Genomic DNA, 23,525 nt, shown 5'->3' on the forward strand with positions numbered 1-23,525 from the left:
GGGAATGTAAAATTGTAGAGCCACTTAGAAAGTGGTTTGAAATTTGTTTTAAAAGTTATCCTTACACATAGCATAAGACCCAGCATTCCCACTCCTGGTACTTACCCAAGAGCCATAAAAATGCTAGCTTGTGTGGGATTTCTACCCAAATTATCATAACAATATTGTTCATAGCAGCCTAAAATGTTGGACATGTGGTTTCTTTTCAAAAATGTGTTAACATTGGGCTTTTATTCCTAAAACATAAAAGTTGTCTGGAACTGAGTAGTATCGCCTTCTTCATAAAGGGAAATGCCTCTTCATTCTGTTTCAGTCCTCACTAGTTTCTATTCTGTTTCATTTTTGTGATGTTTCTGGGCCTGTTAGTATTTTAGTTTTTTTTTTTTCCCTCCTGGCTTTTCAGATTGGAATGATAAATATAATTTTGGCATCATGTTCCCTCTGTGCCACTGACATCCTCTTATGCTGCAAACAAGTTCAGTGAATTTCTGACATAATTATATCCTCTTTTCCTGTCAGAACTTGGTGGCCTGTTTGCACGCACACACTCAAGCTGTTTACCAGTATTTCTTGGTTTCCTTCTCTTCTCTGCTTATCTATAAATTTGTGGCTTTTCAACTTCCTCTGCATAAGTGAATATGAGCCCAATTGATGTGTCACTTACAGATGAAAGTATTGGCATTCTGGTGTTTACTCACCATCTTTTCATTCTCCCGCATCATCTATTCTAAGAGCTTTGATTGAAATGTTAAGAGGCTCCATCACCTTCCCTTACTGATACTTATATGGTGCATAAATTCACCCTCCACCCTCTACCCACATTGTAAATGTAGCTGAGAGAGAGAGAAATTTTATGGTTAGTCCCTTGAGATTTGGGGGCTATTTGTTACCGTAGCATAAATTAGCCTAAACTAATTTGTACAACAATGAGATGAGGCAGATTCTTGGTGCGATCCTCAGAGTAAATTAAGTAGGTCACCTGCAAGAACTAAACTCACAATGAATGACATGTAATAAAACATTACAAATAAAATTGAGTTGCTGTTTTCAACATTTCTCTATCATCAGTGTAACAATGGAAGTTTGACCCACAGGATCATGGGTGATGTTTCTGGTGGTTACGGGATTGAAGAAGAAGAAGAGAATCCCTTGGAAGCCAGACTGGTTTAAGTGGAGACCCACTGTAAAAAGATCCTCTCGAAGAGATATTTAGGGGTCATCATTACAGGCTATAATTAATCATAATTAATTATATTATATTTGAATTTTAAGATATGGAACTACTCATAATATGATTGGTTGAAAATTTAGTTTTTTGTTTGTCTAGTTTAGAATCCAGATTCTGCCACAGGCTAACTGTGATTTGGAACATTACACTTGACTTCTCTATTTTTCTATTTCTGTATCTGCATGATGTAGAAAATACTGAAAATGGCTTTATATATCTATTCTATGGATAGATACATGTATATCTACATATTCTATGTAAATCACTTAGTATGGTACCCCATATAGAGCTTCTGTCAAATAAATGCAGCACTTTAATTATGATGTTTTCGAACTTAAAATTAGGATATAGAGCTACTCTCGGGCAGTGTGAAATTTAGCGGGGTGTTTCATACATTTCTATCAGGTATTATGAGAAAGTAATGACTAATAAAATCTAAGTACTTATGGAGAAAATTCTACCAGGAACTTTACTAATTGCTTTATTCACATCATTGTATTTAATTTTTAAACCCTCAAAATGAAACTCTATTTTATTCCCCTATTTACAAATGAGGAAATTTAATTCAAACAGTTCAAATCACAGAAAAGTCCCACACATATTGAGTTAAATAGCTAGAATTTGGACTTAACTATATCTGATTCAGTCATCCAACTTCAAATTACAGACTTAGTTCTTGCAAGTACCACCTTTTCACTGTGTGGCTTCAATCAAGTTACATAAATTCTCTCAACTTCTTAATTTATATAATGAGAATAATAATACTAATGAATTCACAGAATTGTCATGAAGATCACCACTAATTATTATTATGGAATGGCTTCTGAACTACCTTGAAGAATTAAGAACTAGGTCAGTAAAAAATATCCTTGTCCATTTTCATGATTCCACTGAATTGAGTACTTTCAAAGATAGATACCTAAAAAAATGGAAGAGAACTCAATAAATCGAGTGAATTGGTTAAAAACTGAAAAATAAATGATATAAATGATGCCACCCATCACCTTATATACTTATCACTTAGTTCTAATACAGGGACCTGTCTTAAATCCTTGGCTGACTGGTAATTATCCAAGACTCTGGTTTATGAAGATACTCATTCTGGTTTGTGAAAAATCAAAACCATGTGGAAAAAGAAGTTGAATTTTGCAGACCCTGTCTAGGAAGTTTACCTCAAGTTTTCCTTCCCTCCCTGCCTTCCTGTTGATCACAAGCAAGTCTACTAATGTCTACTACTGAGTGATTCATGTTAACCAAAGCTATTACAAAAGTTAAGGAAGGCACGTGATGTGATGAGCACTGGGTGTTACATGAAACTAATGTATCACTGAACATTATATCAAAAACTAATGATGTACTATATGCTGGATAATTGAATTTCAATTAAAAAAAGTAGAGGCTTTTTTTTTTGAGTCGTTTCCTACTGAAACCACTAGTTTTGGGTCATTGTTTTTTGAAGCCATTGGCTAATTAAAAATAAAATGGTTTCTTAAAGTCAATTTTTTTTACTTTATATATTTGTTGTGTGGATTAAATTATCTTTATGTAAATCACTTAGTAAGCTACTAGTTGCAAGTTATCTCTGCTTCATGACACACATTCAATGAATACTTAATATCAGCACAGTATGTTTTTAAAATTTTTTATTGCAAAAGCTTTGAACATGCACAAAACCAACATTATATTTAAACTCCATCTACCCATCATCTAGCTTCTATAATTGGCAACGTTATGCTGTTCTTCTATCTCCCACACTCCATATACTCACTCTTTTGTGTCCTCACAAAATGTATCACAAATATGTATCACTAAATTTTGTGTATTTGGAAATACAAACCTCCCTAGGACCCATTCTACCTATTCCCAAGGGGAAAAACAAGTGAATCAAGTATTTAAGGTTTGAATAGTCAGTGTCCTCACCAGGGTAAAGCCTGGGGACTGTGCCTCCTTCTATGAGCTTACATCCAAGAAATGACATTCTGTATTTTCAGGGAGAAAGGGTGAGGCTATTTTTCTTTTCTCCATCTACTAAAGCTCACAACTTTCTCATAAACAATAATAAAGTATGGATTTTTTCCCATTTGCTGGACTAATATCCAGGCAATAAGGTCTGATCCAAATTCCTATGTTCTTAGGGTATTACCTGTCTGGATCACACCCCACGCTTCTTTCTAGGCAGTGTACGAACAATGCTATTGTGAATTTCCTTGGTTTTCATACTATAGACAATGGGGTTGACCACAGGTGGGAAGAAGAGGTAGGCATTGGCCATGACAGTCTGGAGAAGTGGAGGTAAGTGCCATCCAAAGTGATGCAGCAAGGAGAGGCTGATCATAGGCACACAATACACAAGAACAGCACAGATGTGTGACACACATATGTTGAGTACCCCCCACTGCCGAGCCCCAGAAGCTATTCCTGGTACCATGTGACGAATCAACACATAAGAAACCACAATGAGCAATGAGTCCAGCCCAAATGTGGAGGTAACGACAAACAGACCCAGGATGCTATTGGGGTGGGTGTCTCCACAGGGCAATTTGATTAGATCTGAACAGAGACAGTAAGAGTGTGTGAGGGTATTGTGGCCACAAAAAGGCAGGCTCTTCAGGGGGAAGAGCAGTGGGAACATGAGCACCACACTTCAAAAGACAATTGTGACACCCATCCCAATGATGCAGGGAATTGTCAGGATGGTTGTGTAGTGCAGTGGGCTGCAGATGGCCCCAAAAGAGTCTACAGTCATAGCCAGAAGGACACCTGACTCCATGATGGTAAAAGTGCATGGAAAACATCGGGAGCAGACAACCACCCAAACTGATATTAATTCCATAGAGGAAAATTCCTAGCACAGTGGGCATAGTGGAAGCAGAGACCCCCAAGTTCAACAAAGGCTAGCATGACCAAAAAGAAGTACATCAGTTGGTGCAAACCCAGGTCAATCTGGATGATATGAAGAATGATGCAATTTCCTAGGAAGATGATGATGTACATCAGGCAGAAAGGGATGGATACCAAGATGTGCTCTGCCTCTAGCCCTGGAATGCCAACAAGAGTGAATGTCGCAGGTGTGAACGCAATAGACCCATTGAAAAATTTTGTTGAATGAAGTCTCTTGGTGAGACTTCATTCAAAGACACCGGGAAGCACATGGGGACTGGAGAATATAAATCTCTGGTCAGTTATTATACATCAAATTTCAAGCTCTTGATAGTCTTATTTAAAACATTTCCTTACCAAAGAGATGGGAAACTTATTTCTGAAACAAGGACACATAGAAACCACCCTTTGTGGAAGAGAAATCTGTTTAGATATGTGGAAGAGTATTTCTCCCCGGGCTACATGCCAAACACAAAAGGCATGAACAGAAACCTCCGCTGGACCATTTGTGGCAGTGAAAGGCAGTGATAATAAACATGGATATGACAGCTTTCCGTGGAAATTGAAGACTGAAGAAGGATCTGGTAATTTTCTGCAGTCTGTACAGGAGAGAGTGTAAGTAGCAAAAGGAATATAACACAGTAATAAAGAGAATCCATTGTTCTAACACTTAATAGACTTGTGATCTTGGGAGAGCCACTTAAGTATCTGAGATCCAGGTATTTGATATAAACACAATAATAGTTACATAGGATAATGTATGTAAATTGTTTGTCATTATATTTGGAACAGTAAATACTCAACACAGGAAATAAAAGGAACAATTAAGTATTAGAAAACAGGGCTAGTTTCTCCCAGTTTTTAGTATTTCCAGTGTCTTTTTTTGACTTACCAGTTCACTTTTTGTCCACCCATGGATGATGGGGAAAGCTTCTCTGTATTTTGTAGGAGGATAAGTGTCTCCTGCTGGAACCTGGGGTCCAAAGCCTTCAGGATCTCACAAGCTGAATATGATGGCAAGGATGGAGGTTAGGACTATAGTTCTTTATCTGGAAATAAGTTCATTAACACTAAATTCTACTCATCTGTAACAGAGCCTTGGGTGTGAAGTGAGGAACCAGAGATGGAATTCAGGATGAAGCTTGGGATAGAGATGGTGCATGAAGTTGAAGTCTTTTTCTCATATTGGGCTGGTGCTCTTGGTTAGGCATAACCAGTGGAGTGCTAATAAATGTTTAAAAACCAGATCTCTCAGTAAAATGACCTGCTGTGTACCAGTTGCCAATTTCTTTAGTTTAAACACTCACACTGAGAGCAATTGCAAACTACCTATGTGATGCCACCAAATGGAGACCTGAGATGTTTATAAGCAGCTTTCCCAACTTGGTGCAAGGCAGTTACCAGGATAACATTAAACATAACTCAACTGATCCTAGATATCAGATACTTTCTTACTAGGTAAACTGGCAGCAAGCACATCAATCCATGCCTCCCCTTTCTTGCTGTTTCCTTCTAGCCAGGCCATAAGCATAGTTACTACTTTCCTTTATATGCACTTAACTGATCAGCATGGGAGGCAGGATGAGACAGAATCCTTCAGGGAGCAATTAACCAAGAATAATTACCTCGGAAATTTCATCTGGATTCCAGAGAAGGGGAGAGAACAAGTCCTGCTGACAGTATTGCCAAGAAATATATGTTAAGGGTATACAGATACAAAAGAAGAAAAAGAAACAACAAATAATTTTATCATTAATTATTGTTTAAATAGAATATTTGTTTGCATTTTTAATGTTTTTCATTCTGCTGTCTTTTGATTTTTTGTCCTATAAAATATATATATCATACATAATTTTTATGTAGTAAACATTTTTCTTTACGACAAATACTTTTTATTCTTAAATATATTTTTTTATTCTTAAGTAGCTATTCCATACACAAATTCAAAATAGATACAATTATGAAGATAGAAAGATAGAACTGCAGATGGAGATGGGAAGTGATCTAGACAGTTGATAGAGTGACAGTAACAGTGAGAGAGACTTTAATAGAATTGAACGAAAGCGAGGAGAGAGGAGAGAACTTTAATTCCATCTGGAGTTTGTTTAGGGGACATGGGTAACTAAGGGTTTCATTTAATTATTCACAAATATAGAAACCATTTTAATACATGTATTAATAGATAATCTGGTGCTTCCTCAACCAGTTTGTGGGAATATATGTTGTATTTTAAATTTGTATATTAACGTGGATCTATATCATGAGCCTGTATTCTGCCTTTGGCTCTAAACGTCTTTTATGTCATATTCACAGTGCTGCAATTATTGTTTTTATAATATATAAGTTCATATCCAACTGGTCAAGTAATTTTTAAAAAATTTCTTACTAATGTCTATGTTTCTTCTTTTGAATAAACAATACAGGGCGCCTGGGTGGCTCAGTCGTTGGGTGTCTGCCTTCGGCTCAGGTCATGATCCCAGGGTCCTGGGATTGAGCCCTGCCTAGGGCTCCCTGCTCCAAGGGAAGCCTTCTTCTCCCTCTCTCACTCCCCCTGCTTGTGTTCCCTCTCTTGCTGTGTCTCTCTCTGTCAAATAAATAAATAAAATCTTTAAAAATAAATAAATGATAAATAAATAATAAATAAATAAATAAACAGTACAACCCAGCATGTATAAAAATAGAGCAATGATACATATATAAACATTAAAACCATAAAATTCTTAGGAAAAAACATAGAGGTAAACTATCATGACCTTCGATTGGACAATAGATTCTCAAATGCGACACCAAAGCATGAACAACAAAATAAAAACCATAGATAAATTGGATTTCATCAGAATTAAAAATTTTGACATTATCAGATGACAGTATCAAAATATAAAATGATAACCTACAAAATGGGAGAAATATGTGCAAATGATATATCTGATAAGGGTTTGATACCCAGAGTACATAAAGAACTCAAACAACTCAAAACCAAGAAGAAATACAACCCAATTTAAAAATAGGCAGAGGACTTGGATGAGTATTTTGCTAAAGAAAATATTGAAATGATCAATGACACATGAAATAAAAACTAAAACCACAATGAAATACTACTTCACACTTACTAAAATGTCTAGAATTAAAAAAATTAAAAACTAGTAAGTTGTGGCAAAGATAGGGAAAATTGGAACCATCCTACATTGCTGGTGGGAATGTAAAATGGTGCAAATTCTGTGGAAAACTGCCTGACCGGTTCTAAAAAATTAGGCATAGAATTACATATAATGTAGTAATTCCACCCCCAAATTAAAAAGAGGTACTCAAACAAACACTTGGATATGGATGTTCACTGTAGCATTATTTACAATAGCCATATGGCAGAAACAACCAAAGTGTACATCAACAGATTAATGTATAAAACAATGTATATACATGCAAATGGGACATTTTTCATCCATATAATGGAATACAGTATGGATACATGCTACAAGACGGTTGAACTTTGAAAACATGTTGAGTGAAATAAGCCAGACACAAAACATAAATATTATATTATTCCACTTATACAAGTAAGCAAATTCATAAAAATGTAAAGTAGATTAGAGGTTACCAGGGGGATGAGGAGTTATTGATCAAGAGGTATAGTTTCTCGAAGCGATCTGATCTGTCAATCAAAGAAAGAGAAATAGCATATGATTTCACTGGTATGTGGAATTTAGGAAACAAAATAGATGAATGTGTGGGTAGGGGAAAAAAAAGAAGAAAGGAGAGGGGGGAGATAAACTATAAGAGACTCAATGATAGGTAACAAACTGAGGGTTGATGGAGGAAGGTAGGTGGGGGATGGGCTGGATGGGTGATGGGTATTGAGGAGCGCACTTGTGATGAGCACTGGATGTTATATGTAAGTGATGAATCACTGAATTCTACTGAAACCAATATTGCAGTGTATGTTAACTAGAATTTAAGTAAAAATTTGGAAGAAAAAAAAAGGAAAAAAATTTGAGTGTTTCTTTGTTTTAAAAAAAATGTATTTCTTCCCCCCAGCCCTGAAAAAAGAAAAAGAGGTATAGAGTTTCTACTTTGGGTGATGAAAAATTTTGGAATTGGTCGTGATAGTTATATAACATTGTAAATATTATTAATTTCACCGAATTGTACACTTAAAAATTAGTGGGGAGGGGGTGGGGGGACAGGTTAGCCTTGTGATGGGTATTAAAGAGGGCATGTACGGAAAGGAGCTCTGGGTGTTATACACAAACAATGAATCATGGAACACTACATCAAAAACTAATGATGTAATGTATGGTGATTAATGTAATGTAATAAAAAAACAAAAGGAAAAATTATCATTATAACAAATGTTATAGCACATATATTTCACCACAATAAAAAAATTGAAAAAAAATCAGGATGCAAGCAATAAAATAGATTAGCATTTAATTGGAATTATGTTGAATTTACAGATTGTTTTGGAGTCAATATTATTACAGTGAACAATATGCAATGAACATTTCCTAAATTTATTTCAAACACACATACCTTTTTGCTTACTAATTCATTTAATTTAATTTTTTTATTTTTTAAGATTTTATTTATTTATTTGAGATAGAGAGAGTGGGCGAGAGCAAGAACATGAGCAGGGGGAGGGACAAAGGGGGAGGGAGAAGCAGACGCCTTGCTGAGCAGGGAGCTCTGACGCAGGGCTGGATCCCAGGACCCTGGGATCATGACTTGACCTGAAAGCAGACACTTAACCAACTGAGCCACCAGGCATCCCTTGTTTACCATTATTAATGACATCATTTTCTGTTTAATTTTTCCATTCATTATAGCTGCTGTAAAACATTATTGACTTTCCCCCAGCTTTATTGAGGTATAATTGACAATAAAAAATCGCTTATATTGGATGTGTGTAACTGATGACCCAATAGAGGTATACATTATGAAATATTCACCAAAACCAAGCCAATCAACATACCCATCATTTCACGCCTGTACCATTTTCCTCTTTTTTCTCTTTTGTGATGAGAATATCCAAGACTACCCTCTCAGCAAATTTCAAGTACACAATACAGCATAAAAATTTATGGATTTGTATGCTGCTTTTGTGGAACTCCATCGACTTTCCTATGCTTTATAAGACTAGGAAAATAAGTAAATAAATAAATAAAAATCAATTGATAAAATCTAGAATTTGTTTTTTTTCCTTCCCCAATTCTTATATTTCTTTAACTTGTATTAGCTAAAACCCCAATTATAATACGATATTCTGCAACAGTCTTAACACTGGGTGTACTAGTCTATTTAGCCTCTTCACACATTGGGATACATTTTCTTGATGCCCTATTCTTTATGTCACTGAGTTTCACCATGGCTGAGAGCACTTAGGGCAGAGCAAAAACCATAAGAAGGAGAATTTATTCTTCTGACTATGTAGCCTCTCTAAATCTTCCTCTGGGGAAAGCTATTGCTCAGCTACCCAGATGACATATTCTTTAACTCTCTGGGTCTCAGAGTCTGATATTAAATTACTCAGGCTTCTCCTCTTATGAGAGACTGTTCTCACTTTAACAATCTTAGTGCCCTGTTTGTTTAATTGCATCTGCAAGAGTATGTCAGTTACTTTAAGTTCCTCCAGAGCTCTCCATTTCTATCTTGTGTGGTATTCTATCTTTCTTAGTCATTGTTACCCAGCTGAAGATTTAGTGGTCAGGAGACAGTAGGATACAGAGCATCACCTTCAAAATTTCCAGGTCAATAGCTGAGTAATGGTGCCTCCAGCAGCTAAGCACAGACAGAGGTCTCCTAACTCCTTCAGCATCTACACATCCCTGAGCCCTCAACCTGAAAGTTTCTTAAAATTAAGGCTGTCAAGAACCATGAGAGACTATGGACGCTGAGAAACAAACTGAGGGTTCTAGAGGGGAGGGGTGTGGGGGGATGGGTTAGCCTGGTGATGGGTATTAAAGAGAGCATGTATTGAATGGAGCACTGGGTGTTATACGCAACCAATGAATCATGGAACACTACATCAAAAACTAATGATGTAATGTATGGTGTTTAACATAACATAATAAAAATAATAATGATGATAAAAAAATTAAGGCTGTCAATTCAATCATTGTTTATCCTATCATATTTCATACATTCTGGGTGGGAAATTGGCATTTTCTTAGTTCCCCACTGCCAAAATCAATCATTAAAAAGTCTTCTTCTCTAAGGCTCACTTAAACAACTCATTTAAGCAAATATTTTGTCAGCATATTATAATCTATTTACTCTCCAACTCCCCTTTGTTCCTTGGAGAATTTGTCTCTGAACCAGAATCTTATTTGCTGAAACTTTTTGTCAACATTTTATGTGACTTCCATATCTATGATGATGACCCATTCCGACCATTTTTCTACGACTTATTGTTAGCAAGGCTAGGTTCAGTTTGGTGGGTTGGGTTATTTAGAGTTTCTGTTCATAAAAATTACCATCATCATCAAAATAAAACTTATATTTATTAAATGCCAAGTACATCATATGCCATATTTCATTTAATTATCAATCCAACAAAGAAGGTACTAAAATAATTCAATTTTATCAGTCAAAAACCAATAGTTACATAACAGGACATTTTTATACAGTTAGTGTGGGACAGGCAAATAAGGATTTCTAATATCAAAATATTTTTTAACTCCTAAAATAGATTCCCTTACTGAAATTCAAGTGAATATAGCATATATTTCAATCCAAGATAATTATCCAGGATTCCAAGTGTCAGATTTCACATTCTAACAGCATATGATATGCCTTGAAAAGGAGAGATTGTAAAAATATTTACTTTTTTTTTCAGATTGTGAGAATTTCTTCTTGAATGAAGAAATTACGATACAGTCTGGAGACAAATTGTAGAAAATTATATTTGGTGTGATAAGATGATAAGAGCCTTTTTATGTAAGATTACATGTAAACATCCTATTTAATCTTTTACTGCCTTCTAATTTTGGCTTGCGTATGGCATTTTTAATCTTTTACTTTCTCCCTCAGTGAAGTCTCTATTGATACCAGGATGCTTTATTGATGATTTGGGCCTGAAGTCCCCAAAATATACAGAAGAAAGTGTTAACTTTTACGGTGCCTACATTGTCTCAGATGGGTTCATTTGATTTATTATTTGTTTTAATTCAGTATTATCTGTTCATACAATAAACCTATATTCTGTACCTATTCCACTGAGTAGACTTTATATAAATGAGTCAGAAAATATCTCATTTTAGAACTCACATTTTATATATACACAATGGAATATTATGCAGCCCTCAAAAGGAATGAGATCTTGCCATTTGCAACGACGTGGATGGAACTGGAGGGTGTTATGCTGAGTGAAATAAGTCAATCAGAGAAAGACATGTATCACATGACCTCACTGATATAAGGGATTCTTAATCTCAGGAAACAAACTGAGCGTTACTGGAGTGGTTGGGGGTGGGGGGGATGGGTTATCCTGGTGATGGGTATTGAGGAGGGCACGTTCTGCATGGAGCACTGGGTGTTATGAACAAACAATGAATCATGGAACACTGCACCAAAAACTAATGATGTAATATATGGTGATTAGCATAACAATAAAAAAATTAAAAAAAAAAAAGAACTCACATTTTAATTTGAGAAAACAGTGCAGATAATTATAGTTTAGTAGCTTCATGCTACTGGCCCAAGTGTTTCCTGATTGCAGTGGGAGTGTTTCATATTTCAGCAAAATTTCAACTGTCTTTACAAAAGCTCAGCAACTCACCATTTTCACTTCCCAGCTCTACCAAGAAAGTTCCATTTGGGTTCAACCCTAAAATATATACTTCTTTACTCAGAGTTCTCTTATTTGCTTAAGAATAAGTTATAATGCAAGATAATAGCATGTCTAAGAGAATTGAGAATATCATTATTGTTTCAAAGTCTGAGTGCTTTAGGACAATGCATTGGTAACTTTGGCATTTACTGTCCTTTTAAGTGTTAAGGATTATTTATGGATTTCATTTATTCCCATCACTCATTCAAATAGTGTGTGTGTGTGTGTGTGTGTGTGTGTGTGTGTGTGTTTTCTTGAGAAATATCCAGCATTAGGCATTAATTGATGCAGGAGAAAAAGCAAAATTACTCGGTCTTGAATCTGTTTGGTTTTGACCCCATAAATGATGGGGTTTAGCATAGGGGGCACCACCACATAGAGGTTGGCTACTAGGATGTGGACATGGTGAGGGATGGTTTTCCCCCCAAAACGATGGGCAAAAAAATGAAAAGAATGCTGGGGCAAAGAACAGAAGGATGACACAGATGTGGGAAGCACATGTGTTGAGGGCCTTGAATCTGGCAGCCCAGGAAGGTATCCGAAACACTGTGCAAAGGATCATGGTGTATGACATAATGATGAACACAATATCCAGTCCTGTAGACAGTAGGGCCACAGTCAGACCATAGATGATGTTGACCCTGATACTATCACATGCCAATCTGGTAATGCCCATGTGCTCATAGTAGGAATGAGGAATGATGTTTCTCCCACAATACCTAAGTCGGTGTACCAGGAAGATGAATGGAAGGCAGATGATAAAGCTCCTGACCACAGCTGTTATGCCAATCTTCCCAGTGACTGAAGAGGTTAAGATTGTGGAGTATCTCAGTGGGTGACAGATGGCCACATAGCGGTCAAATGCCATGGCCAGGAGAATAGCAGATTCTGCCACAAAGATGAAATGTACGAAGAACATCTGGGACACACAGCAACCAAATAACTTATCCATGGACTGGAACCAGAAGATGGCCCACATCTTGGGGGCTGTGGCTGTGGAGACAAGCACATCTGCCAAGGCCAGCATGGAAAGGAAGATATACATGGGCTCATGGGGACTGCGCTCAGTCACAATCACGAAGATCAAGAAGGCATTGCCTTTGAGAGCCAAAACATACATAGAACAGATAGGGATGGAGATCCAAGTGTGAGAATCTTCCAGTCCTGGGATTCCAGTCAGGACATACCACATATCCTGAGGACTGGTGTGATTATAAGAGGAAGGAGGAATCTGTGGCAGAATATTCCACACCTAGTACCTTGAATAAAAACCGCAGGGCTGACTGAGGATTAAGGAGCACCACTTTAGGGTAAATTATGTCTGATCAGATTTTTTTCCCTCAATATGTTCTTCTCCATGGAAGGACAAGGAGATGTATTAACTAGCCTAAAATTGTACTCTGACTCTTTCCATGGAAGAATTAACACATATCTTGAAAAAAAATGTTAACATTTAATAAGTGCTTAGTATGTCTCATAGTACTTTCCAAATATAGCTCATTAAATCTTCACAATAGATTGTTGAAAAGACCTTTACAATAATCCTTCACATGGATATTGTTATTATTCCTATAGATGAAAAACTCCCACAGACTTTCAGCTTCTTGACCTAGATCCCATTGGATTCAGAGTCAAACAGCGTAAATTTGAAAGCTCTGGTCTTAGCCACCATCCAATACTGCCTATAGAAATAAAACTAGATACAAAAACATGTCATCAAAACTTTCACTGATGACGTCCCTGAGTAAAATAGATACATGTGAAATTGGTCATACTGCTTACGGCAGAGAGAGGGAATTATTTTACCAAAATAGATTCCAGGCATTGTATATACATAGGCCCTCTTCAGCATTGATTGACCACTGAACTGATGCTAAGGCCTATGCTGGCCATTGAGGATCCACAGATGAATTAATTGAGTCTGGTCTGCTAATCAACATGTTTCTTAAAATTATAGGATGAACATTAAAAACCTAAAGTATATACAATGTCAAACTCAGTTAGATTCTTAAATGGATATGACCTGCATGCGGTGAGGAAAACTATTCTTTCCCTTTTGGATCACTGATTAAAAATTAGACAACATATTTATTATTTCAAAATACCCCACAGCAGCAAATACTAATGTTTCACATTTTGAGGTAGAGGTCCTTCAATAAAAGGGAGGGAGGGTAATTTATTGGTGACTCTTTTTCTGTAGTTCCAAAAGAATATGGATAAAATCAGGAGAGAATGTGGGTGAAAAGCAGGCTAGGAGATGTAACATGTGAGTGGGATATGTGCGTGAGGGGGTGTATACATATTAACACACACATATAAATGAGGGTAGAGACATGGATCCAAAAAAGTGGATGACAAGTGACTTCCATCCTCCCCCAAAACCCCATTCTCAAAAAAAAGCTAGCTCAATGCATTTGCTGAAGAGGAACATGGACTTAGGGGATGTTTGCCTTTTCATCCCTTGGTTGCACTGGAGTCAGATCATTGTACACTCTCGTTTTACCATCTATACATTTATTTTTTAATTAAGTGGTCAATGTTCTGGCACTTCATTTCATAGGATTAAAATGTGTGGACACCATTTATTTCTTTTCTCTTTTTTATTTGAAGTATAATTTATATACAATGTTGCATTAGTTTCACATGTACCACACCATGATTGGACTATTCTATATTTTAGGTTATACTCGCCACAAGGATACTTCTCATATGTCACCATGCAACGCCATTACAATACCACTGGCTATATTCCCTAAGTGTGACTTTTATTCCTGTGACTTATTAATTCCACAACTGAAAGTTTCTATGTCCTACTACCCTTCACCCATTTTACCCATCCTCTGTCCCCCGCCCCTTCTGACAACCATTAGTTTGTTCTCAATAGTTAATTAAACCCCATGTTTTGAGTTATAGTTTAGAATATGTAATATGGAAATGGTCACCCCATTAGGCCTTTCCTTAAGTTGCTATGTGATTCTTTAAAAATTCTGTAATATAATGTTGAGATGCTTAAGTCTCTGGATCTCCTCTGATTACATATACCAATTGTTTAACCATTTCACATATAGCTAAAATTAATTGTTGAAAATTTCTTTTAAATGGGATTGTGGGGTTCAGAGGGTGAGAGAAAAGATTAATGTGGGAATATGCCTAACCCAGACCTATGCCACAGCCATGCATGTGAGTCAAGTCCAGCTATGGGGAGGGGATGTGTAGTGAGCAGGGCTTCATAAGGACATCAGAGATGGGGAAGAAGAGAGTCTAAGTGTTGAAAGGAACACAGAAATGGGGGTCAAAGAGAAATAAAACAAATTTTGCAGATGTTCTTCTGATCTTTTCAGACACCAGTGATCTGATTTATTTTATTTGGTTTCGTTTTGGCATAGCATTATCAACTGCAGCTACCTAACTTATAGCTCTGGGGCTCCATGAAGCATTTCTTTATAATATTCCTATTGGTCTATTCTGATGGAATCATGACTATATGCATGGAGGCAGTGTGGGGCTATTAGGGACCATGTAATTCTGGGGCCCATAGATTGGATTTAAATACTGGTTGAGTCATATTCTGACTGCATTACTATTAAAAATTACTTAATTTGAAGCTTAGTCTTCATATATAAAATACCTAAAATAAACATCAATTTAAAAAGTGAGTCAATTCTGAAGTTAGTATTGTAGGATGGTTGCTATATAAATCAGACACATGTGTATCTGAGATACACCCAGCCACAGATGAAATTAAGGCACTTCCAAAATTATCATCATTAAGGTCAAAATCATTGTTACTATGAACTAAGTTCAATTTTTTGGACTTCAGGCTTATGATCCACCGGACAGAGATTGAACTGGTTAGAGTAGCCACACAGGCCAAGACTTACTTTCTCACACTAGACACATGATACCCACTGCAATTTTCACCCCAAATTGGTCATGTTAGTTTTATAAGGGGCAGGCAGTTCAGCATGGTGAACTTAGTGGGCTTAGAAATGGAGTTTTATTGTTGCCCCAGCACCAGAGTACATCTTTGTTATATAGGGAGGGGAGTCCAAGTCTGAGCCTCAGCTTCTTACCCTGTGCTGAGCCCAGCACCTGCTATATGGTGAATATCTAGTTAACCCTATGGAAAAAATGCATGCATGGATTTGTGTATACACACATATCCATGGTCTTTAACTACTAGGCTTGCTTATCTCCTGAGCCTTATTCTTATTACTGGACCTTATAAATTCACTGCATCTATGCCCAACATTCAGAGCCACATAACAAAGATAAACAATCAGTGCATAAATATATTCAGAGAGACTAAAATATACTTGTGCTCTTTGCAGATGACCCATTTAGGAAAATAGCCTCAAGAGGCACTACAATTGCTTGGGCAGTCCGATCACCTCCACACACAGTACCTCGGAGCTCAGGGTTGAGAGAAATGCAAGATGATCCAGTTCTAGGAAGACAGCAGCTTCTGTGGTTTCCTAAGAATTTCTTCCTTTCCTTTCCTTTTTCTGGTGTCTTTTTCTATGTGTCCTTGCTGAGCAAAATTCAGCTTCTTATCTATATTTTCTAGGACCCTGAAGATATTTAAGTAGTGGAGAGAGAAAAAAGAAAAGCCAGATGATGTTCGCAACATGGTGAGGAAATGGGGAGCTGGGTATTTATACCTCCTCTGGGCATTTCTTGGGCCCAGGATCTTCAGCCCCCATCAGAAGATGGAACTTGACTCACTCATGGCAGGAGAGGGTCCAGAGCTGGCTTCGGGAAGAAGCGCCCCCGTGTCCTCTCCATGTACTGTGTGTGCAGGTTGTCCTCTGCACAGCACTCTCACACACCCAAGTTGACACACATATGCCATTAAATATTCAGGTCCTTTGTGTGTCACAGACGCCTGCTGGTGCACTCACAGCCTGTTGCCATGGAAGCATCTGCAAATGGAGATGGTCAAGACCACATGTGGAAGCATTGTATGCTTTTTTTTTTTCTTTTTCTCTTCCCTGTGATTTTCTTTTTTTATTATGTTAATCACCATACATTACATCATTAGTTTTTGATGTAGTGTTCCATGATTCATTGTTTGCGTATAATACTCAGTGCTCCATTCAATATGTGCCCTCTTTTTTTTTTCAATACATGCCCTCTTTAACACCCATCACCAGACTAATCCATTCCCCCGCCCCGCTCCCCTCTAGAACCCTCAGTTTGTTTTTCAGAGTCCATAGTCTCTCATGGTTCGTCTCCCCCTCTGATTTCCCCCCTTCATTCTTCCCCTCCTGCTATCTTCTTTTTTTTTTAGCATATAATGTATTATTTGTTTCAGAGATACAGGTCTGTGATTCAACAGTCTTGCACAATTCACAGCGCTCACCATAGCACATACCCTCCCCAATCTCTATCACCCAGCCACCCCATCCCTCCCACCCCCCACCACTCCAGCAAGCCTCAGTTTGTTTCCTGAGGTTAAGAATTCCTCATATCAGTGAGGTCATATGATATATGTCTTTCTCTGATTGACTTATTTCACTCAGCATAACATCCTCCAGTTCCATCCACGGCATTGCAAATGGCAAGATTTCATTCCTTTTGATGGCTGCATAATATTCCATTGTATATATACCACATCTTCTTGCATTGTATGCGTTTTAGAAGGCTCCTAAAACTGCATTCTGGCATCTCATTTATGTTTACATTTTAGGGCTCCTTGGCTTTCTCTCTCTTCCATTGGTCACATGGTAAAATTAACATCAGAAGGGTCAAAAATAACATTAGCTTCTTATAGAGATCTTTATTTGGATTTTTTTATTTAAATTCAATTTAAACAGAATATACTACATCATTAGTTTCAGATGTAGTGTTGCTTAATGCTCATCACTCAGTTTATTTGGATTTTTATGTTCTCTGCCTGAGCTTCTTTTTCTATTTCTTTTCCTTTTTAAACTTTCTCAGTCCTTATAACTATTCTTTAAATGCTTTGGGATTATCTGGGTTTTTTGACAAAAGTTATAATTATAATCTTAGTTTCAGTTTTGTTTTATTGTTTGGTTTTGCTCTTATTACTTTTCAGAGAATCCTTTCCTACATGTCTAAAACCTTGTCTTTATCTATCACTGACCCTTATACTACTTTTTTCTCTCTTGATTATTATTCTTTCTCAATTTCTATTACAATATTTTCACCAATCTCTTTTGGACACTGTGGAAGGTAATCTGAGAAGCAGACTGTAATCACTCCCTTCTCTACAGGTGTATGCCTCTGCTATCTTCTATAGCGGGGCCCAGATCTCCTCTCCTTGAACCTGGGATGACAGTTGTTTTGACCAAATAAAGTAGCAGGAATGATGGTAATGTTCTCAGGTTCCTGAGCCAAAGTAGTAAGTCTGGCAACTTCAACCTTGTTTCTTGTTCAAAGCCAGCCACTCATGTTAGGAATAGGACCACACTGGGGTTATACCAATAATATGAAGAAGCTATCCCCATGGGGAGAGTATGACTATGTGGATGAGCCAGAAGACACCAGGCATGGGAATGAAATCTGTGGACCTTTCATCTCAGCGGAGTTCCCAGCCATATGCTGCCTACTGAATGACCAAAGTCATTCCTCATAGAAAAAAACATATGGTCAAGCCCTACCAGGATGTTGACCCACAGAACTGTGAAAAAGGATAAAGCATTGCTCTTTGAGGCCCTGAGTTTTGGGGTGATGTGTTACACAACAGAAAACAATAAAAATATAGTAAATACTTCTGAAATGATTTTGTATTTTTCTTTCTGTCCTCACTTCAAACAGTTCTTAAATCATATGATCTATTTCTTGTCTATTTCTGTTCTGTCTTTATTTTCTTATTTTATTCCCATGTCTACAAATTATTCCTGAAGATAGATTCAAGAGATATGTTACACTTTCTCCATGACACACGTGTGTGTGATTGTGTGTATGTGTTTTCAGGTAGGGGAGATGGAACATTTATCAGCAGAAGCATTTTTAATTATATATTTTCTATAGAAACTCTTCCTTGGAAAGGTCTAATGGTTTCCTGGAATGTCAAACACAGTCCTACATAGAAGGGTCAGGGGATTTACAAGTTTATCATCTCCTTTAACTGACACACAGTTCTTTAAAAAAAATTATTAATTAATTAATTTATTTATTTATTTATGTCAGAGAAAGGGAGCACATGAGTCGGGGAGGAGCAAAGGGAGAGGGAGGGAGAATCTTCAAGAAGACTCCCTGCTGAGTACAGAGCCTAACTCAGGGCTCCATCTCAACCCTGAGATCGTGACCTCAGCTGAAATCAAGTTTCAGATGCTTAATGGATCACGCCACCCAGGCACCCCTGACACCCATTGCTGTCATTGTCCTGCTGCAAAATCAATACTTTCTTTTTGTTGTTGTTATTTTTTATTTTATTATGTTATGTTAATCACCATACATTACATCATTAGTTTTTGATGTAGTGTTCCATCATTCATTGTTTGTGTATAACACCCAGTGCTCCATGCAGTACATGCCCTCCTTAATACCCATCACCAGGCTAACCCATCCCCACACCACCCTCCCCTCTAGAACCCTCAGTTTGTTTCTCAGAGTCCATCGTCTCTCATGTTTCATCTCTCCCTCCAATCCCCCGCCCCTCATTTTTCCCTTCCTTCTCCTCATGTCACCCAGGCTATTCCTTATGTTCCACAAATAAGTGAAACCATATGATAATTGACTTTCTCTGCTTGATTTATTTCACTTAGCATAATCTCCTCCAGTCCCATTCACATTGATGCAAAAGTTGGGTATCGTCATCCTTTCTGATGGCTGAGTAATATTCCTTTGTATATATGGACCACATCTTCTTTATCCATTCATCTGTTGAAGGGCATCTTGGTTCTTTCCACAGTTTGGCTATTGTAGACATTGCTGCTATGAACATTGGGGTGCATATGGCCCTTCTTTTCACTACATCTGTGTCTTTGGAGTAAATACCCAGTAGTGCAATTGTTGGGTCATAGGGTAGCTCTATTTTTAATTTTCTGAGAAACCTCCACACTGTTTTCCGAAGTGGCTGTACCAACTTGCATTCCCACCAACACTGTAAGAGGGTTCCCTTTTCTCCACAACCTCTCTAACATTTGTTGTTTCTTGCCTTGTCAATTTTTGGCATTCTAACTGGTGTAAGGTGGTATCTCGATGTGGTTTTGATTTGAATTCCCCTGATGGCTAACGATGATGAACATTTTTTCATGTGTCTATTAACCATTTGTACATCTTCTTTGGAGAAGTATCTGTCCAAGTCCTCTGCCCATTTATTGACTTGATCGTTTGTTTTTTGGGAAAAAACTCTCTTTGAGTTTGAGAAGATCTTTATAGATCTTGGATATCAGCCCTTTGTCTGTAGTATCATTTGCAAAAATCTTCTCCCATTCAGTGGGTTGCCTCTTAGTTTTGTTGACTGTCTCCTTTGTTGTACAGAAGTTTATTATCTTGATGAAGTCCCAAAAGTTCATTTTTGCTTTTGTTTCCCTTGCTTTTGGAGTTATGCCTTGAAGAAGTTGTTGTGGCCGATGTTGAAGAGGTTACTGCCTCTGTTCTTCTCTAGGATTTTGATGGATTCCTGTCTCACATTTAGGTCTTTCATCCATTTTGAGCTTATCTTTGTGTATGGTGTAAGAGAATGTCGAGTTTCATTCTTCTGTATATAGCTGTCCAATTTTCCCAGCATCATTTATTGAAGAGACTGTCTTTTTTCCATTGCATATTTTTTCCTGCTTTGTCGAAGATTATTTGACCATAGAGTTGAGCGTCCATATTTGGGCTCTCTATTTTGTTCCATTGATCTATGTGTCTGTTTTTGTTCCAGTACCATGCTCTCTTGGTCATCACAGCTTTGTAATATAGCTTGAAGTCAGGCAATGTAATGCTCCCAGCTTTGTTTTTCTTTTTCAACATTTCCTTGGCAATTCAGGGTCTTTTCTGATTCCATACAAATTTTAGGATTGTTTGTTCCAGCATTTTGAAAAATATCTTTGGTATTTTTATCAGGATGGCAATGAAAGTGTAGATTGCTCTGGGCAGCATAGACATTTTAACAAAGTTTATTCCTCCAATCCAAGAGCATGAAATGTTTTTCCCTCTTTTTGTTTCTTCTTCAATTTCTTGCATGAGTATTCTGTAGTTCCTAGAATATAAGTCCTTTACCTCTTTGGTTAGGTTTATTCCAAGGTATCTTATGATTTTTGGTGGTATTGTAAATGGAATTGATTCTCTATATTCTTTTTCTACAGTTACATTGTTAGTGTATAAGAAAGCAACTGATTTCTGAGAAAGACATGTATCACATGACCTCACTGATATGAGGAATTCTTAATCTCAGGAAACAAACTGAGTGTTACTGGAGTGGTTGGGGGTGGGAGGGATGGGATGGCTGGGTGATAGACATTGGGGAGGGTATGTGCTACGGTGAGCGCTGTGAATTGTGCAAGACTGTTGAATCACAGATCTGTACTTCTGAAACAAATAACGCAACATATTTTAAGAAAAAAGGAAAAGAAGAAGATAACAGGAGAGGAAGAAAAGGGGAGTATGTCAGAGGGGGAGACGAACCATGAGAGATGATGGACTCTGAAAAACTGAGGGTTCTAGAGGGTAGGGGGGTGGGGGGATGGGTTAGCCTGGTGATGGGTATTGAGGAGGGCACGTTTTGCATGGTGCACTGGGTGTTATGAACAAACAATGAATCATGGAACACTGCATCAAAAACTAATGATGTAATATATGGTGATTAACATAACAATAAAAAAATTAAAAAAAAAAAAGAAAGCAACTGATTTCTGTGCATTGATCCTGCCACATCACTGAATTGTTATATGAGTTCTAGTAATTTGGGGGTGATGTCTTTTGGGTTTGCCACATGAAGTATCATGTCATCTGCAAAGAGAGAGAGTTTGATTTCTTCTTAAATGAAACACAGGAAGGTACATATGTAGACAAGTTTTGTCTACTTACCACAAACTTGAAAAAAACCTATAACCAACATTCTGACCAGTAAAAAAAAAACACTACCAGCATCCCCAAAGCCAATATAGATTCTGATTCCATAGGGCTAGACGAGAGCTCTAGGATATGCAGGTGGTGGTGGTGCTGAGGCTGCAGGACAAGAAAGCACACTTTCAGGAGAAAAGCTTTAGGACACCAATTTCCACTGCAAAGGGATTCTGAACTGTGTTGGTATTATTTTTAAAACTCTAAGAGAGTATTCTCAGAACATGGGACTATTTCCATCTCTCATCAGGAGGTCCCTATTCATTCCTCTAGCAGATTCTCCCTTTTTGAAGTTGTGGTCGCAAATATCCTAGGAAACAGAGATATAGCATCAGGTAGAAAATTGTTTAAGTCTATTCAACAGTAAAGTTCTGAGAGACCTAAGAAAATTAGGAGATATAGTATACAGTCAACAACAGCCTGTGGGTTTATTACCAGGGGATTATTTTCACTAAAAACATGTTCCCTCACTTCTAAGAATCCCTAATCTCTCCCATTCTGGACCTTAGCTTCCTGACGTGAGAACAAAATGAATACCAACAGAGCCTCAACTTTCTGATTTCCCACATCTTGCTTTGGTCACCTCACCTACCAATATCCTTTAGCTCTCTCCTTATTAGTTGTGACATTAGTTAAGGGAGCAATGGACCATGACATGACAGACTTTTTGTAAGAAAATCAACACGAAAAATACATGTGCTCCCCTAAACTCACTGTAGCTGTTTCAATAGTGTTTCCCATCCATGCTGGGTGGTAGCCTTGCAGGCTGAGCATGACGCCTGGTCAACTCCTACCAGGTTGTTATTTCTCACTGGCTCTTTAGGCCACCACCTTGAAAAGGGCCCCCAGAGACTATCTACTTCTTGGATAACAAGTTTCTTACTCCTTAACAGGTTGGCTTTCTGGAAGCTTCTGTTTTGTTTCTAAAAAGGCTGCAAAGTGGCAGATGGTGATTTTAACACCTGTGTTAGGTCTATCAATTCTCAATGTCAGGACCTGGGCTGATGACTCTAAAATTGCCTTTCCTCCTAGGCTTTACTTGACTTTACGTTAGTTCTCCAAGATAGAGGCCTATGTAAATCAAATGTCCCTAACCTGATCCTTTCTGTGTAAGACCCAGTAATCAGCAGATGTATTTTCTTCAGCTTCCTTCACTCATTTTCCTTCCTTTGTCCCTCTTCCACTAGGTCATGGATTTTAAACACTCTGAACTTTTTCCTATGTCTCATCATCATAGTGCAAACACAGTTCTAAAGCTAGCTGTGATTTCTGAGTGTGTACCAGATATTTTCATGCCCACTGTTCACAGCCATTCTTTCCACCTATTTTGGCCCATATTTTACAAGTTGCCATAATCTGAGGTACAGATACTCAGAGCATCTGTATGAGTACCACGTCCTCAAGTGAACCCTCCCACTCACCAAAGGAAACATGACTCTCCAGCCAATGATTCAGCTGTGTTACATATGTCACTATTCCCTTAACTCAACGTAAGTTCATGTCAGTACTCCCAGCATGCCTGGCCAGGGCAGGACATGCCCTGCTGCCACAGAGAACCCCCTGCTTCCCCAAGAT

The 23,525-nt window shown here is 37.7% G+C and overlaps 2 protein-coding genes across 2 annotated transcripts; both read right to left on the bottom strand.

Moving 5' to 3' along the window:
* Positions 1 to 3,380: 3,380 nt before the first annotated feature.
* LOC112817976 (olfactory receptor 51G2) lies at positions 3,381 to 5,639 on the bottom strand. Its single transcript, XM_025865261.2, is given in 5 exon segments — positions 3,381 to 4,008; positions 4,010 to 4,110; positions 4,112 to 4,352; positions 5,001 to 5,112; positions 5,564 to 5,639. Coding segments are annotated over 5 exon segments (1,158 nt in total).
* A 2,060-nt stretch (positions 5,640 to 7,699) lies between these two features.
* On the bottom strand, positions 7,700 to 22,724 carry LOC112817978 (olfactory receptor 52Z1P-like). Its single transcript, XM_073890465.1, is given in 5 exon segments — positions 7,700 to 7,757; positions 12,220 to 12,374; positions 12,376 to 13,182; positions 21,972 to 22,055; positions 22,665 to 22,724. Coding segments are annotated over 5 exon segments (1,164 nt in total).
* Positions 22,725 to 23,525: the final 801 nt, after the last annotated feature.

The sequence above is a fragment of the Callorhinus ursinus genome, unplaced genomic scaffold (genome assembly GCF_003265705.2).
Source record: "Callorhinus ursinus isolate GAN/ISIS: 27379988/994484 unplaced genomic scaffold, GSC_fseal_2.0 scaffold290, whole genome shotgun sequence".
In the NCBI taxonomy this organism is placed as follows: domain Eukaryota; kingdom Metazoa; phylum Chordata; class Mammalia; order Carnivora; family Otariidae; genus Callorhinus; species Callorhinus ursinus.